Source organism: Lissotriton vulgaris, chromosome 3_1 (genome assembly GCF_964263255.1).
Source record: "Lissotriton vulgaris chromosome 3_1, aLisVul1.2, whole genome shotgun sequence".
Taxonomy (NCBI): domain Eukaryota; kingdom Metazoa; phylum Chordata; class Amphibia; order Caudata; family Salamandridae; genus Lissotriton; species Lissotriton vulgaris.
The window spans coordinates 956,504,877-956,523,486 of NC_141689.1; the positions used below are offsets into that span (position 1 = coordinate 956,504,877).

General features: G+C 42.4%; 1 protein-coding gene across 1 annotated transcript in view; it reads left to right on the plus strand.

Annotated features, from left to right (window-relative positions):
- RASEF (RAS and EF-hand domain containing) overlaps positions 1-16,524 on the plus strand; it is a 336,005-nt gene extending 319,481 nt beyond the window's left edge. Inside the window, exons 16-18 of the mRNA XM_086961323.1 lie at positions 1,061-1,137; positions 14,368-15,024; positions 15,506-16,524. Coding sequence (XP_086817449.1) covers positions 1,061-1,137; positions 14,368-14,476 — 186 coding nt within the window. The 3' untranslated portion in view covers positions 14,477-15,024; positions 15,506-16,524. The remainder of the gene's footprint in view (positions 1-1,060; positions 1,138-14,367; positions 15,025-15,505) is intronic.
- The last annotated feature ends 2,086 nt before the right edge of the window (positions 16,525-18,610 follow it).

The following is an 18,610-nucleotide window of genomic DNA, read 5'->3' on the forward strand; positions in this document are numbered from 1 at the left end:
TGAAGTATGGCTCCTCTTGAGGAGAAAGTGTTAAGTCTTGGTCGCTGTGTGTGTGTAGAAAAAGTCTCCCAATTCACATGAGATTTAGTCGACTATCATGTGGTGTGTTAGTTTGGATTTTATATTTATTATGCATGTTGGCAATTTTGGGGTTGACATATTCAGATTTTTTAAGGGCTTCTTTTTACGGGCAGAACGATTTGGCTATATTGTTTTTGTTTTAGTTATGTTTATGCCTGATGGTAGCCAACATATTTCCTCTTCCTCGAAAAATACATAGCTAACATACATACATACGTACAGGGGCTTTGAGTGAGTCCTCATCATCTATTGGTATTTTATAGTGTAATTCATATTTTGATTCGGCCCATGAAAGCATGGAACATGGGGCAATGGGTCAGTCCACTTTAGCCATTGGTTACTTTCTGTATGGTGGTATTATTCCCAAGCACAATGTGGCATTTAGACAGAAAATACTCCTGTTCTTTGCCAGGGACTGGTGGACCCATATGTCCTGTTTGCAAAAAAAAAAAAATGCCCTTCCTTCTTTTTTAAGCTTTATCTAAGGCTCACTTACAGATAGTTTTAGCTTCGCTGAAGGTGCATGACATTAGGTTTTTTATTTTTAAACAAGAACATGGAATTAACGATACCAACGCAAAACAGGACTTTATCCTGTACCATTCATTCTAAAATGCATCACATTCTATAATTTGTTGAAAACATTTCACGTGACTCTCTTTATCAACGCCCCTACCTCTTTTCCTAGCTGATGTACCAATCTGAACAAAACATATTGAAAGAGGTTCATATTACAACGCCCAAATCACAAAATTAGGAATTGATGTGCCTTATTAAAGAATGAACTGGAATATCAGACATGTAGACTGTCTTGACCTACCTTGGATCCTTGCAAACATTATTAAGGCAACTTTCTAAGCATCGCACACTGGTTTCACTGCAAACGTGTCGCTCTCTCTAGATTTCAAGCAGCTAACCGCAGTGATTAAAGAAAAGTGCAGTTTCATGATAGACATGTTTTTATTCATTTCCTCCACAGACATACAATGCTTTATTCTGTGAAACAAGCGCCAAGGAAGGCTCCAACGTTGTGGAAGCGGTTCTTCATCTTGCACGGTATGTTATGGTCTGAGGGGAAAACGCTTTTGTGTATACTTTGCTCTAGAATTGTCGTTGTTTTATTCACATTTTTGTTCCTGAAGTGCAGCTAGTTTCCTGATCGCTATGCACATTTTTATTTCACTTTCTTCCTTTATTGACTCATTTTATTTACAGCAGGCTCAGACTTTCATCTTTCTGACTTTTGCAAGTCAAGTGCCATAAAGATGTGTGACCATAACAAGTTCTTTTTATAGCTCCGTAAAGCTGCACAAAGCACAATCACACAAGATACAATTCTTGATGATGTAAAGGCAAAGTATAATGGTAACTTTTCGTTCACTGACTTGTATGCTAGCTGCAGCATACTACTTGGAATTTAGCACAATCTTTTGATCAGAAATGCAACAGACAAAATTTGTAACAGCCGGCTGAAGTGCATAAAACGAGCAATGGAATTGCAAATTTAATGCACGCTGTCCGTCACAGATTGGGGTTGACTGGTACCGTAAATAGTTCGGGACCTCGAGTAGCAATTTGCTATAACTATAATATGCATTATATAATTGATTTTACCTGATACTATTGATGCAACACTTTGCACCGTGCACATTTCTTGTGCAAATTCGTGTTTAGAGTACACTTAAGATCTGGACTGAGACTACTCATCAGAAATCAATCCATTTAAGTAACGTGGAGCACATTTTGCCACATAAACGTGCAGATATTATGAGATTAGCATACCACGAAGGCTTATCAAAAGTTTAGAAAAGTTATAAAGTAAAATCATCAAATTAGTGGTAACTCTATCGCCAATACATAAATGCATTTGTCAATATAATTGAAAGCAACTCAAAATAACGGATGCAAAGAAAAACTATTATAAAGTGCCTCAAAACAAGTCAAAGCAGAATCAGTTTCCCATACAGGAAAAGCCCTACTCATCTAAACTAGGGAAAAGCCGGAAAGTTAGGAGTAGTCAGGTAGAAGGTGTCAGTGTTAATAGTCTATGAAAGGTTAAGTCTGTGCATTAGGTAAAACTTTGCCTAGTAAGCAAGGAAGACATCTCCGCATGAGTCAAGTTAAACTCTTTCAGGTAAGGGTAAAAGGCATCTGGTCTAAAGGAAGCTAGAATTGAATCTCCATCTGAAAGAAGCCAAAATGGAATCTGCTCCAAAGGAAGTTAAAAGAGGTCTCTGTCTAAAATGCTATGTACACATTCAGTAGAACCCAACGATTCAACTAATCAAATGAAGACAGTTAAGATCAAATTCCAGTCTCACATCCTTGTTATAATATACAAAACTGTCTTAAAAGCAGGCTTCTACTGTGACCTTCCAAACTAGCAGGTAAGGCTACAGGCTGAACACACCTGCAGTTGAAACAAAAAGACATCTATTTTATTAAGAAATTGTATCATACACAAAACATTATTTTCTGCATCATAAATGAGATAAATAAGCAGGAACATTTCCAAAGTTGCTTCAACTTTTCGACAATAAAATAAATGTTCATGGTTTACAAATAAATTAATCAACTAACAACCCTTTTGAAAATACAGGCCTACATTAATTATAATCAGTCTAAATGTGGAAAATAAGCAGAATATAAGTTGGTTTGTGGCATGTTATTGTTGATATATGTGCCCAAAACATGTAATACTGAACAATTTATTTCACTGCTACAGAGTATAGGATATTAAAATAACAAGAAGAAAAATAAAAAACAGCCAATGCATAAAAGCGAGCAACACAGCAAAGCAGAAGAAAAGTACACACTAAAAGATAGCACAATAACACATTATTGTATTATTGTGTTATATTGTTATGCTGTGTTGTATCGTTGTGCTTTTAGTGCCAAGTTCAGTTGGGCTGGCTTTTGTTCGAAATAGTTGGAGAGCTAGAGCAATGCTATTTTACCACCTTAGACAGCGAGTGGTATATGATTGCATGCCCCAGGAACTTTAAAGGTATGTGCTGCATTTGACTGACTTTGCAGCAGCATTTCTTGCCATATCTAAAGGAAGCAACATAACACAACATAATAAAACATAGAAAGCCACATAATAACACAATGAAAACATAACGGAGCATAGTGTATCAAAAGAGTCAAAGGGAATGTCACATTGCAAAAATGTAGCCCAAAAACCTCAGTACAAAATACAACACAACATATCCTCATCACACAAACAGTGATAAAACAAATATGCACAAACATTATTGTTACACTTTACCACCTTCATTCTTGTTACACATTACCACATTCAAAAACGTGGTTTCTTAACACACTGGGAAAAGGTGTTTTCACCAAACAGTCTTAACCGCTGCGCTGGTAGGCCACTCCCCCCCCCCGCTAAGATTTTTTTGGCTATTTGGTGTAGTTCGTGCTTAGGCCCCTGTAACTTTTTATCTACATAAGGTATCCATGCCAAATTTGTATCCTTTTCTCCAAACATCTTGCAGGTTCTAAATGTACCCAGAGTTTATGGAATCCCCCTGCAGGAACCAGAGAAATTAGCCAAGATACAGCTAATTTCTGGGGGTTTTCAGAAAAATGTGAAAAAAGTGCTGCAGAAGAAATGTCTGTTTTTTTTCCTGCAAAAGGTATCCACAAAGGGTTGTGGTGCTAAAATCGACATTGTCCCAGCTTTCCGGAACATTCAGACATTTGTCAGAAAACCAACATTTTTTACACAGTGTTGGCATTTTACTGGGACATAGCCTATTTTTCCTATTTTTTGTGCTTTCAACCGGCTTCCAAGTTAGTGGTAGAAAAACTATACATTTTAGAAAAGTAGATAAAATTATGAATTCAGCAAGGGGTCATAAATAAAAAATATTGAAATTGAGTTGAAAAAAACAACCATTTGTGTCAACATTTTCACCTGTAACTTCTTCTAAGTATAGCAGATTTTTTAAAGCAATATACCGTTACATCTGCTGGACCCTTCTGGCTGAGGGTATATATAGGACTTGTAGGTCTACTGAGAACCTGAGGAACCCAGAGACAATAACTGAGCTGTGTCTTGCAATGGTGTGAAAAATAGGTATCAAGGAAACCTATATAATTCCAAAATGGGAACATAATATACAGTTTAGAAGCAGAGGTTATTTGCACATCTGCAAAATTGTGGGTACCCATACAAGCATGTGAATTAGTGGACATTTTTCAAAATGATTTATTTTTTTACACATTGTTTTATATTTGGAAGGCAGAAATGCAAAGAAAGTCAATTGGCAGTAACACTTGTTATGCTATTCTATGTTCCCCTAAGTCTCCCGATATAAAATGGCACCTCACTTGTGGTCAGTAGACCTAGTACCTGCGACAGGAAACGTCTCGAAACGCAACATGGACATATCTAAATTTTCCAGTAAAGACTGACCCTTTTTTTGCAATATGTCTAGCTGTGAATGTTGGACTCTAGCTCAGCTGGCACCTAGGGAAATTTAGCAAACCTATACATTTTTTTCAACTAGAGACCCAGGAGAATCCAGGATGGGGTGACTTTGTGGCTCTCACTGGGTTCTGTTGCGCAGAATCCCTTGCAAACCTTAAACTTTGCCAGAAAACAAACATTTTCCTGATATTTCTGTGATGGAAAGTTCTAGAATCTGTAGGAAGCCACACATTTCCACCCACCCAGCATTTATGCATGTCTCCCTATAAAAAATGGTATCTCACTTGTGTGGGTAGGCCTAGTACCCATGACAGGAAAAGGTCCAAAGCGCGACATGGACCCATCACATTTTCCAGTGAAACTGACCTTTTTTCACAATATACCTAGCTGTGGATTTGGAACCCTAGCTAAGCTGGCACCTAGGGAAACCCAGCCAACCTGTACATATTTGAAAATAAGACACACCAGGGGAATCCAGGATGAGGTGATTTGTGTGCCTCTTACCAGGTTCTGTTACCCAGAATCCTTTGCAAACCTCAAACTTTGCAAAAAAAAAGAAGTTTCCTCACATGTCTGTGTTGGAAAGTTCTGGAATCTGCAGAGAGCCACACTCTTCCACCCACCCAGCATTCCTTCAAGTCTCCCGATAAAAATGTTACCTCACCTGTGTAGGTGGGAAACATCCTTTTCCACGCAACCATTACAACGCCTAATGGTTACATTGTAGTTTTAACAAAGCAAGTCATTACGTCGACTTGCACTGGAGGGCGCTCCAGACTAAGGAATAGTGTGAATTACTATTCCAACACCTTCCCTACTGTACGTAGACTGGAGTTAGAATAGTAATTCACACTATTCCTAAGTCCAGAGCTCTCCAACGCAAGTCGGTGTAACAACTTGTTTTGCCAAAACTGCAATGTAAAATACTGTGTTGTGTTGGTATACGTGGTATCATCATACATTTGTGTAGGTAGGCCAAGCACCCGTGACAGGAAATGGCCCAAATTGCAACATTGACACACCACATTTTTCCAGTGAAAACTGACCCTTTTTTCCGCAATGTGCCTAGCTGTGGATTTTGGACCCTAGTTCTGCCGGCACCTAAGGAAATCCAGCAACCCTAAACATTTTTGAAAAGTAGACATCCAGGGGAATTCAGGATGGGTGACTTGTGTGGCTCTCACCAGGTTCTGTTACTCAGAATCCCTTGCAAAGCTCAAACATTGTAAAAAATAATAATTCCCTCGTATTTCTGTGATAGAAAGTTCTGGAATCTTTGTAGAGCCACAAACTTCCACCCACCCAACATTCCCCCAAGACACTTGATAAAAATGGTACCTCAATTGTGTGAGTAGGCCTAGTACCCACGACAGGAAATGGCCCAAAACGCAACGTCTGTCACATCACATTTTTCCACTGTAAACTGACCCTTCTTTTGCAATGTGCCTAGCTGTGGATTTTGGGACCAGGCTCAGCCGGCACCTAAATAAACCTAGCAAACCTTTAATTTTTTTTAAAACTAGTCATCCAAGGGGATCCAGGATAGGGTAACTTATGTGGCTCTTACCAGGCTCTGTTACCCAGAATCCCATGCAAAGCCCAAACTTTATAAAAAATAACAAAAACATTTTCCTCACATTTTTGTAAAGGATTGTTCTGGAATTTGCGTTATGCCACAAATTCCACCCACCTAGTATTCCCCCAAGTCCACCCTGATGAAAATGGTACCTCACTTGTGTGGGTAGCCCTAGTACCCTCGACAGGGAATGGCCAATAACGCAACATGGACATATCACATTTTTCCACTGAAAACTGACACCTTTTTTGCAATGTGCCTAGCTGTGGATTTTGGGCCATAGCTCAGCTGACTCTTTTGGTAAATCTAGTAAACCTGTACATTTCTGAAAACTAGACACCCATAAGAATCCAGGATGGGGTGACTTGTGTGCCTCTCTCCAAGTTCTGTTCACCAGAATTCCTTGCAAATCTCAAACTTTGTCAACAAAAACAAATTTTCCACTCATTTCTGTGATGGAAAGTTCTGGAATCTAAGGGGAGCCACAAACTTCCACCCACTCAGCATTCCCCCTAGTCTCCCAATAAAAATGGTTCCTCACTTGTGTGGGTAGACCCAATGCCCACAACAGGAAATGGCCCAAAATGTGCTGTGGAGACTTCAAAATTATCGATTACAAAAAGACCTTGTTTTGCGTGGGAGTTACCTGCATTTTTGATCCCGGGCTCGACGGTCATCAAGGGAAACCAACCAATCCCTGACATTTCTGAAAAATAGATGATCGGAAGAGTCCAGGGAGGTGTGACTTGTATGGATCCTCCAACGTTTTCCTACCCAGAATCCCCTGCAAACCTCAAATGTACCTGAAAAAAATCAAATTTTTCTGTGTGGCAAAGTTGTGAAATCACCGGGCTAACACAAATTTCCTACCACCCAGCATTCCTCCAGGTGTCCCGATAAAAATGGTACTTCGTCTGTGTGGGTAGGCCAAGACTCTGAGACAGGCAAGGGCCCAAAACATATTGCGGAGACATAAAAAATCATCTATCACAAAACAACCTGGTCTTGCAAGAGGTGCACCTGCGTTTTTGGTCCCAGGCTCTGCAGCCAACTAGGGAAAGCTACCAAAACACACTTCTAAAAAATAGACACTTTGGGGAGTCCAGGGAGTTGTGGCTTGCGTGAATCCCCGAACGTTTTCCTACCCAGATTCTGCTGCAAACTTCAAATTTTGCTACAAAAAATCCTTTCCTTAAGTTTCTCTGTGAGACCACCAAGCGGGCACAAATGTCCTACCACCCAGCGTTCCCCTTGGTCTCCCAAAAAAATTATAATAAGAACCCACTTTTGCCCCCTCGAGGGGCAGAAAGAATGTCCCATTTGTATTTGGAGGTGGGGCATTGGCATTATGGGAAGGCCCCATCCCTATGTATAAAAAAGATAAATAAATCCTGGTACCTAGTGGGCTTTCTGCCCCCCGATGAGCAGATCAGGGGCTGTTGCTCCCATCTGCCTTCAAAGGGATGCCAATAGACTGTGGCTAATTTGGGGGGTGGGGCATTGACATGCCCATTCTGGGCAGCCCCTCCCTATATATAGTAGAAACATAATTCCTGGTGCCTAGTGGGCTTTCTGCAGATAAGGGCCTATTGTCCTGATCAGCCTCGGGGGCAAAAAGACTATGGACATTTTTTGGGGGTTGGGGGAATTGGCATGCCCACTCTGGGCAGCTCCTGCCCCTATATATCAACAGCATAATCCCTGGTGCATAGTGGATGTTCTGTCCCCCCTGGGGTGCAGATCAGGGGTTATTGCCCCCAGCTTCCTCCTGGGATTGCAGAAAGACAGCAGCAGTTTTGAGGGGACAGGTGGGGGCATTGGCATGCCCATTTTGAGCAGCCCCTACCCCTGAACTATAAAAAAGGAATCCCTGAGTCTATTATGTTTCCTGCCCCCGGGGAGGGAGTGCAGAAAGTCTGAATATGCCCATTTAAATAGGGAGGGGCAAAGACCCTTGCCCAAGAAGCTACTGTCCCCTCCCTAGTGCCTAGTGGATGGATCCCTGCATGGGAATCGCTCTCCTGTGGCGATCCCCAATGGAAGGGTACCATTGGAAAGGGGAGATTCTCCCCTTTCTAACAATACCTATCCCGTCTGCCTATATGCCCATTCTGAGCATCCCCTACCCATATACTATAAAAAAAGGAATCCCTGAGTCTAGTATGTTCCTGCTCCCCGGGGGGGGGGGGGCAGAAAGACTGAACATCCCCATTTAAATAAGGGGGGGCAAATACCCTTGCCCAAGAAGCCACTGTGAGAAGTTGGCCTGATATATGATGCTCACTTGTTCTAGTGATCCCCTTGTATCAGTCCAAACAACCCTTATGGTGATTGGTTGTAAGTCAACCTTATAGACCAGCTATCCTAATGGTAGCATGGACAAAGCAGTCTTAGGCTAGACTCTTTTGGCATGTGAAGCCAGCTGTTTTACCACATAAAAGCCCTTGAACACCAAGTGAAAGGACACCACACAGGTTGTTATAAAAATAAACAAGATATTTATTAATAACAAACACCTCTGAGCTCTTTATGAGATCAGAGGGCTAAGCACATGACAAGACTCTTAAGAAAAATACGTTTAAGTAAATTGTAAATTGTTGTAAATTGTTGTGTCTTGTAAAGCGCACTGCTACCCGGAGGCCTCGTAGCGCTATAGACCGCTGGGGAACCCGTCCTGGCTTTCCCTGTGAGATAGTCCCTCCTGGGGGTCTCCAAGGTGAAACCAGGCATCCCCGGCGTTTGTGTGGGGCCGTTGTGGAGATGAGGCAAGCTAATGCCCAGAGTTGCCGAGTGTGCTCCCTGGTCGGAGTAGGCACTGATGCGAGAATTATCAGTCCGCTGATCCTGGTCCAAGACCCTGCCGCGTCGGGAATCGAACCCTGGTCCCGGGCCGTTCTCTGCACTCGGGTCTGCCGCCTCTAACCAGTGAGCCACACCTCTCCACTTGCACGAATTACAATGGTGCCCTAGGGGCACGTCAAACCATATAATAAGTAAGTGGGTTGAAAAAGTCGATAGAAGGAATGGAGCTGTCCAGAGGCTATAGGATCGCTGGGACTACACTACCCTAACCTTAGGTAAGTAATAGAAGGCTCACGGGACGCGTGTGCAGAGTGTGAACACACACGCGAGATGCGTAACAAAGTCAATGGACAGTACAATTTACGGAAAAGGTGAGTACGGACAGTTCTGACTAGTTAGGACTAAAACGACTGGAAATCTGGACACTAGGAGAGTTGATCTACCCTTGAGCACCAAAATGCTCTTGTTACCTCACCCAAGGGCTGCGGGTGCATAGGTGTCAAAGTGTGTCGGGTTTCCGCGTTGAAGTCTATGGAGCCTTGAAGAAAGATGCTGCAGAAGACCAGGAGGAAGCTGTCCGGAGTGATACAAGGGTGGATTAAGGAAGATGAAGACCTGAAAGCAGAGGGGACAATGTTCACAGTCACTAGCCAGTGACTGGAGTGGAACCAGGAAGGAACCAGATGCTGTCGTCGCGATCAGGTGAAGAGTGGACACTTGACTCTGCAGCCACGTGGACCAGGAGGTGTCTTCGACAACCAGGATGGAAGCACAAGCTTTCCCACGCAGGCTCTCGCTGTCAGTGGTGTTGGTTCCGGATTCGGCATCACCAGACCTTGGCAAAGGCAACCCACGCGGTGAGTGGAAAAGGCGTCTGGTGCGGACCAGGAGGGTCCGGGGTGCTTCTCCTTTGCAGGGAAGCAAGGGTCAGTCTGGAGCAACCAGACCAGTGGTGTAGATTTCAAGGATCGTCGTCTAGGAGGTCACTAGCCAGCCGGCAAGTGACCAGACAACGCGTCAAGCAGCAATCAAGCAAAAGGGCCCCACGCAGATCTCGTGGATGCTGGAGAGCCGATCTTCTGTGCAGGAGCTGCTCGGGGCTGGGGCTTCTCAATCCCCAAAGCACTTTGTCAAGGATGCCTCTGAAGTCGTGCTCGAAGCGAAGTGCAGTTTCTTCAAGATGGCCGGTCCCACGTGTCTCGTCGCACCCACGGATCTCAGCTGTGCTGCAGAGGTGAGTTGAGGTCGGAGAGGTCTGGTAGTCCAGGTCTCGTTGGGCTCTGAAGTCTGGATCCACCAGGGAAGACGACAAAGTGAACCGCTGGAACCCTTGATGGTGCCTGCTTGTGCAGGATGGTCACTCCTTGGCCACAAGGGAGATTTCTTCAGTCTTCTGTGGAGCAGAACGTCAAAGTCCAGAGTTTCTTCTTGTAGATTCAATTCAGGATAATCTAATTTGGAATGGGACCAGCTCCTACCTTTATTCACCTAAAGGGGGCTGTAATGTGACTAGGTCCCTACTATGGGTCGGACCAGGAAGGGGGTTGTTACACCTCCTATCCTTTGTCCAGTTTCGCGCCAGAGCTGGGGCTGGAGTGCCCCAGCAACTGGTTTGAACCGGGGTATGCACAGGGACACCTTGTGTGCCCCAGGCATGTCTCATTCCTTTCAGCCTGTCCTACCTAATATACACAACTCTGTCTGGGGTGGTGCTAGCACCTACCAAGGCAGGAAACCCTTTGTACAGGCCTCCCTCGCTGGAAGGACTCCCAGCAGCAGGAGGTCAGACTTGTGACTGTGGTGGCGGCATCCATTTTGTGATGCTGAGGCTCGAGTTAACTTTAACCGGGGTTCACAGTTACATACATGTTGTGTCCCTCTAAAAGGGTGTAATGCTACCCCTGTCACCAGAACTGGCGAGGGGGTAGTATTCCAATTTGTATGACACCTTACTCGACATGTTTTGATAATGCTATGCCAAAGTTAGCAATAACCGCAAGGATTATAATGCACTTAAGAGTATATGGTATAGCGTTATCATGGAAACAGCTAAAGGACTTGGTTCCGAAAGCTGCAGACAGGCTCAGCTCATGCTAGAGCACCATCTCACATAATTCCAAGCACTCTTCCTCCAGGATTGTTAAGGCCTGCCATAGGAGTGACTTATAGGAGTATATGTGTCTATTTTAGGGTTAGATATAGGTATACTATATCTATAGCAAAGGGTGATTACACCACCTTGCCCCAGCTGTGTTAACAGTAAGCATGGGTGAATGTTGCGAATTCGCAATCCACGAATTTGCGGATTTGCGAATTCGCGATCCGCAAAATTCACGAATTTGCAGATTTTTTTTTTTGCTTGTTCGCGGGGATTTTTGCGTCTTCGCGAGCCGCTTGCATAGTGAAGTTACCCATGCAGTCGTTTATGGGAGAGGGAGAGAGATATAGATAGATAAATAGATAGATAGATAGATAGATAGATAGATAGATAGATAGATAGATAGATAGATAGATAGATAGATAGATAGAAAGAGAGAGAAAGAGAGGGAAAGAGAAAGGGAGAGAGAGAACGAGAGAAAGAAAGATAGGCCGGATCTCTGAAGGGCCAGATTCCTGAGTTGCCCCTACAGAACATACAGCTTTTTATTTTTAGCAAAATGCATATGAAATTTGTGCTGTAAAGGTCTCTTTCAGTTTAACCCCTCCTGACAACTCAAAATGGGTGTATTTGCCATCCTCTCCCTTCTTCCTGTTTTTTATATCTGTTAGTGCTTCCTGATGAGGTTTAATTCCTTGAACAGGTGCCTCGTTGCCTACTTGCAACTATTCTCTGACCCTGCTTCAAGGGTCAGAGAATAGTTGCAAGTAGGCAACGAGGCGCCAGGAAGCAATTAGCAGCAGTTGTCCAAGTTGAAGTTAATTTGTTTGTAACCCTTTTGTAAAAGGTTACAAAGAAATTAGGTTCAACTTTTGCACCTGCTGCTGTAACCCTTGCTTGGCTAAAAATGTGTCCCCGCTGATTCGCGGATTTTACCGCGATTTCGCGAGATTCGCGGATCGCGAAATCGCGGAAAATCCGCAAATTCGCCCGCGAAACGGATTTTACGCCCACCCTTAGTTAACAGCCAGTTGTGTCAGTTTTGGATGGCCAGCCAGGGGTGGCATAATACATGCTGCAGCCCTTGGTAGGCCTTGGGTACACTTATGCCCTGGGTACCTATGGTACACTGTACAAGGACTTACAAGAGTGACCCAATACCAATTAGATATGTACCTAAGGTACATGGAGTCCATTTTAACAGAGAGAGCAGGAAGCCTGGGGTCCTGGATAGCAGGATCCCAGGTCAACTATGTTGAAAACCAGCAAAACACTAGGCAAAAGGTTGGGGGCAACCATAGTCAGATATCCACCTTCCTACAGCCACTGTCCCCTCCCTAGTGCCTAGTGGGTGGATCCCTGCATGGGGATCGCTCTCCTGTGGCAATCCCCAATGGAAGGGTACCATTGGAAAGGGGATATTCTCCCCTTTCTAACAATACCTATCCCGTCTGCCTATGTGCTCGGGGGCTGAGATAGCCCCATGAGCAGGATCGGCTCACTTCAGTTTCAGATTCAGTGAAACGATGTCGGCGCACCATGCGTGCTGATCGTCATTTCACTGGGAAAAAATGCCTTGGGAGGTTGAGAAAGCTCCCACCTCCCGAGGCAAAAAAAAAATGGAAATACATCTGCTGTTTACAGCAGAGGTATTTAGTGCCCGTGTGCAGAATGGTTCTGTCATGCACACACAAGCACTGTGGCTCATGAGGGAACTATTCGGTCATGAGGTTTGAAAGGGTTAATTCACCACCAATGGAAGAGAATAGTGTCAGTCAAAACTGTCTTGTAATCCAGCTGCATGTTGCAGAGCATGTACTTCCAAGCAAGGGGGCTGATTCAGCTTCTTTGTGTCCCGTTTGATGCCGCACCATCGCTATGTGTATGTAGGTTTACGTGTATCTATTGTTTCTCAAATAATAATTAGCAGGAACATTTTAACATCTGCTGCACAAGTATTGACACTGTTGATGCTATGAATGAAGGTGACATTCTGTATGTGCCCCTGAGACCACAGTTAATCAAAACGTGGTGCATCCTTGGGCAAGTCACTGACATTTGAGCCCAGGGTGGACATGATAACTGCCTCATACATTAAGCCCTAGGAAAAAACTTTGGGTAACAGTGTACTCAGTGTAGGCAGTACCTAAAATAAAAAAAAAATATATATATGTATATATATATATATATATATATATATATATATATATATATATATATATATATGTTTTCTATAGTGATCAATACTCTCTCACGAAACATAACCTCACAAAATCAAAGCTACAAGAAAGTGACGAAAACATTTATAAGCCCCTACTGTCAACATAAACTGGTTTAGGTAATATGTTCTCCCAGTGTTCTTATCTAAAGGAAGGAAGATAGACATTAAAGGTAACATGGAGAATCAAACTAAATTTCAAACAAGCATGACTTGCTTTGGTATCTTAAATACAGTTTGTGGTTGGTGGCTTCAAAAGGAAAGCCTGTTGTGAAAAGAAAAGGTACTATCTTCTGTGAATGTCTACTGCGCCTGATCTTCCAAACACAATTATAAAGCAATTTACGTTATACCTCTAATTATAATTTTATTTTAAGTAATCTATTTATTCCTAGAGAGGTTTGTGAAACATGCTAAGGTGTTAGCTGTTTGAAATAATTGCGTTATCTGTGACTCTTAAAATCATCCATAATTTAACTAACTTAAAGGTATGATGTAAAAAAAAGTGATGCCCATTTCCAATGAAAAGTGCTGCATTGAGGATGGCACAGACATCAAGGATGCTTCTTAAGCTAAGTTTACTTCCAGGTGTAAGAGATACAGCCAGCAGAGCAGCCAGAGGAAAAGCAACTGCTTCAGTTTCAAAGCATCACATCCCGCATTCCCCCAAGAGAGAAGTCATGAGAACTACACTTTCCTCCCTTGATTTCATATCATTCCCTCCAAGTGCCACCCAGCTAAACCCAGTAGATAACATGCAGACCAGGCACACATATATAAATCTCTGGATTTAAGAATTTCCAGCTGAAAAGGAGTGACTTTATTCCACCCAGCTGTGAGAGTAATCAAGGATTGATCAAGTAAGCATGTTTATACATAAATGGTTAAAAATGTGAAGTCAGAGGGAGGAGAGCAGAACTCAGTGGAAGTCAAATACCTTGTCCATAAATTGTAATATTTCAAGGCGACAGGATAGGAGTATTTTCTGTACCCACATGAGAAATGTGTATTGCCTGTTGATCATATTTGTACCAAATATGAAATTGATGTGTCTTGCTAATCATGGAAAAGTTTCAATAAAAGATTTACAAAACTCAGTTCTGCCATGGACTCCGCACAGAGCTAACAGTGCATGTGTCATTATCATTCCTCAGGGACGTGAAGAAGAGATGCGATCGAGGCGACCATCGGGAGTCGGTGACCAACCTCACTGGGACGCTCAACAAGAAATCCGCACAGACGAAGAGCTGCTGTGCTTCGTAAACAGACAGATGTTTCACCAGAAGCATTGCTCCTGTCCATACTGCAATGACCATTCATGAAGGATTTTTATTTTCGGTTGATATCGAGGGCTACAAAAACTGTGCAGACGGATAACTATGTGCCAAAAGACCATTTTAGATAGCTGTTTTTATTTGCTTCTGTTCACGGGTGCACAGCCCTCTGAGGAACACAACTTTACCAGCCTGAGAAATATTTATAATGCATCTCTGAACATATTATAGCTGCTTTGTTAGATAATCTCTGTGTCTGTTGCAGTACAATTGGAATGTACACTTTGCAAAGCTGATGTGGAGTTAGTAGCGATCAAACACATGAGCTCTTTACCTTAGGTCTAAGCACAGGTGGGTATCACCCACTATATGAATATGAAATTCCATGAAAAGGCCGAGACCTAAGGGGTCGCAATGAATCTTTTTCGCCTCATTTCTCGATCCACATACAAACTCAAATACTTTTAAGTAAGATGACGATGTGAATGAACCTCTCTCTTTAACCTCTGAGGAAACTGGATAAAAAAATTAGAAATTGTGGGGCATATTACCAAGCAATAGCGATAATTATCGCTATTGCTTGGTTAGAGACAAGAAATTACTGCTGAGCTCTGGCGATTTTTATCGCAGATAAACCTTGGTATTACCAAGGTTTATCGCAAATGCGATAAAAATCGGCCGCAATGCATGAATATCGCTGAAAAGTCAGCGATATTCATGCATTACCGAGCTAATGCTCTTAGCCATGTTATCCACCTCCCATTGGATAACATGGCTAAGAACTGCTCAGGGCAGGTGTTAGCTTTTGGAGATATTCGCGCTTAGCGCGCATATCTCCAAAAGTTGGTAATAGGAGATAGCGATGTTAGGGACTGTTTCCAGTCGCTAACATCTTGGAATGCCCACTTTGCATGTCATTAGTGATAAATATCACTGACCTGCAAAGTGGGGCCCAAGATGGTCTTGGCTTTTAAAGCCAAAAAAGCGGAGATAAACCCCCTTGATAATATGCCCCAAGATTATTAAAAACATATATGATTCTCTACCAGTATATTCCAGATCACATTCCTAGAGGTGAGGTACTGATAACTCAACATTTCACAAACACAGCATTTGTCTGTATGATATATGTTTCCTCCGTGAACTAAACAATATCAATGAAGAACTTTTTCAACGGAAAAACAAACAAACAAACACAGCATGGCAGCTAGTGTTGAGCCTTTTTTTGCAAACCTCACACAATTTGCCTCTCCCACCAGGCAGAAGGTGTACTCTTCACTGAGAGTATTCCGCAATGGACTGAAGGCCTGGCTATTCCTGTCTGTCCTTCAAGAGGGACATCAAAACTGCAATCCGTCTTACCTTTCAAACCACCAAAGAAAAATGTTACATTCAAATTTATGAGAAGGTAATCTGAAAAATCATTTTATTTAGTTGGTCTACATTCCATTTTTGTAAAGTTTACAGCCTTTGCATTTCTACGTTATTTATAAAGAAGACATGAATATATTGTATTGAGAGTTTAACACTTTTTAGTGCGATGACACTTCTATTTGACTTTTTATAACCTATAAGAGAGATAATTCCAATGAATTAAAGTCTATTTTAACCAGTCAATCCACTCATTTATAAAGAGCAAGCTTACCTGCAAGCTCAGTGGTAGAACGTCTAGTACAGAATAGTAGACACCAATAGCGCATTGCATTGTAACCATCACAGTACTTGTAGTGAGGCCTCAAACTACATTGGCGGTAACCATGTTACCTTAATTTATTCCGGATATTCCTGCTGGTTTGACTAGAATGTTCTAAATGAGGGTGCAGAGAACGTACAACTTAAAGCTCAGCTCTCTGACTAAAGACGGGCGCAGGAGTAAGAAGATTGTGTACATAGCTATTTATGAAAGTATCTATTTAATCTATTTTGTTATATTTCGTGATCTTTGGTGATTGTAAATCATGAGATTCATGTATCTATTGGAAAATAGTAAAAGAATTGGAAAATTCCAAGTGTTAATTAAAGATATAATAAAATAAATACAAATAATGTATTGCTTTTTTTATGCGAACGTAAACTGTCAGGTGATATTTTCTGTAAATGGGCGAACTATTTAAGCGCTGCACAAATATTTGAAACTTTAGGCTGCTTCTAAGACTACTGGGTTTTCTATGTAGGCTATGGAAAAGTATGCTTCCAGTTGAGATGTATTATTATATAAAATAGTGGAAAAACTGCTCTACCCATCTCTAACCTCTGTATCTGAGTAATGGAAGACTTCGATTCTAGATTCTAAAATAAAACGTTTGCGCAAACATTCAACATGCAAAGATACATTTACTTTTACATATACCTCTGTTCTTATGTCTTGTTTAACTTAAGGAAAAGACCGAGAGAGAAGGTGCACGAGTTTGGGTTTTCATATACTGAACATCTCTTAGAAGAATCAATAAGAATCAGGAAATAATAAAATAATAATAAACAAATATAATGTAGTGGAATAATGTGACTTCCTAAGCAGTAAAGTCTAAGCATTATGTGTAGAGCCAGAATTTCCACAGGAGCATTTGAGTTCATGTGTCCAAATCATCCCTTTTTATCTGTCCCTCCTATGAATCTGTCTGTATTCCTGCCCATGTGTTGTCTGACTCTGTGCGTGAGATTGCATATCTATATGCTTTTTGTCCATATGTGAGCCTGCGTGTGTTGGTCTGTGTGTATGGGCACATGTATACATTTCGCCCTGTGTGCTGTGATGATTGTATGTTTGTTGGGGTGTCTGCATTAGTACATGTAATGTGTGTGTCCATGAGTGTACTTAATTAAAAAAAAATGTGCCAGGGCCCATCGGAAGCTTTCATACCCGCTGTGAGCGTTGTGGGAGAGCGGCCTTGCTGCATTGGCGGCTCGAGCAGACTGTGAATCCTGAAGCCGAAGCCGAGGGGCTGAGGCTGAGCTCCGCCTGAGGATGAGAGCTCCATTCCACACCTTACAGGAGACTGGTGAGACCCCCTCGTCAGATGAACAGACTGCTTCCTAAAATAGTTACAACTTCAAGCTTGAAGGATTGAACTTTTGCCCCCCGATCCGCCGCTCACGGATTCGCGGATTTTCGGTAAATTCGCTGGAGTTCGCGGATTGCGGATTCACCGAAAATCCGCGAAATCCGCGAGCGGAACGAATTTTCCGCTCACGCTTACATTTGATGTCTAATTTTCTCTAAACTATTTAAAGAACAGACTCCAGGCTCATTTTGTGTTTAAGAAATAAGGTAACCAGGTGAGAGCATACTAATTGCAAATCATATTATGGTAATAAAAGTCTAATATGTTATTTATGCATTGTGTTTCATAGAACCAGTTGTTCTGTTCCCATATTAAACTTGCGAGAAAACACCCTTTTTACCTGAATGCCTGAATGCATCATTACACAAAGAGAGGTCATTTGGTAAGGAGTTAACAAAAGATATATTGGACATTGGGGAGGGATTCCTGGGTCTGTTTAGTTAATAATCACCATTTTGTCTCTAGGTAAACAAGTGTTGTGCCTGCATTACCAGAACTTGGATCCGCCTGGCCCAGGTGGTGGAAAGTAGCAGTCTCTCTCTTCTCTTGTTTCTCGTCTCAATCCCCTTACCTCTTTGTACACCTGCCAGGGCACCTGTTTTTCTCAGTAGCGCTGAGAGGTGCTCAGGGCCGGTTGAGAAATATTCATTGCCCCTGCAGACGATCCTGGATTTCAGGTGAGTGACTGGACTCACATCTCACAGTGTCAGCTATATCAATGTCAACTGAAGACCAACAGTTTAATAGCATACAGTGTGGCTTAGGTAATGATCTCAGACCTGGGTGGCTGAGTTGGACAGAGGTTAGTTGGGTAGGTGGCCTTGCCTGGGCCCCTTTGGTGCCAATGATGAGTGAGACTTTGCAGTAGCAAGCATGGCTTCGGTGTTGCTCAGCATTTCAGCTTGATGCTATGACATTCCAGTCATGGTATGCCTGGCTTTGAAGTGATAATGGGTGTCCGGTGTAGTATGCCATGGGATAATGGACGGGAGGTCAGAGTGACCTTGTGTTGCTAGATAAGCGTTTCTACATTTCTACATACTTGGTTTACTGTTGTAAAT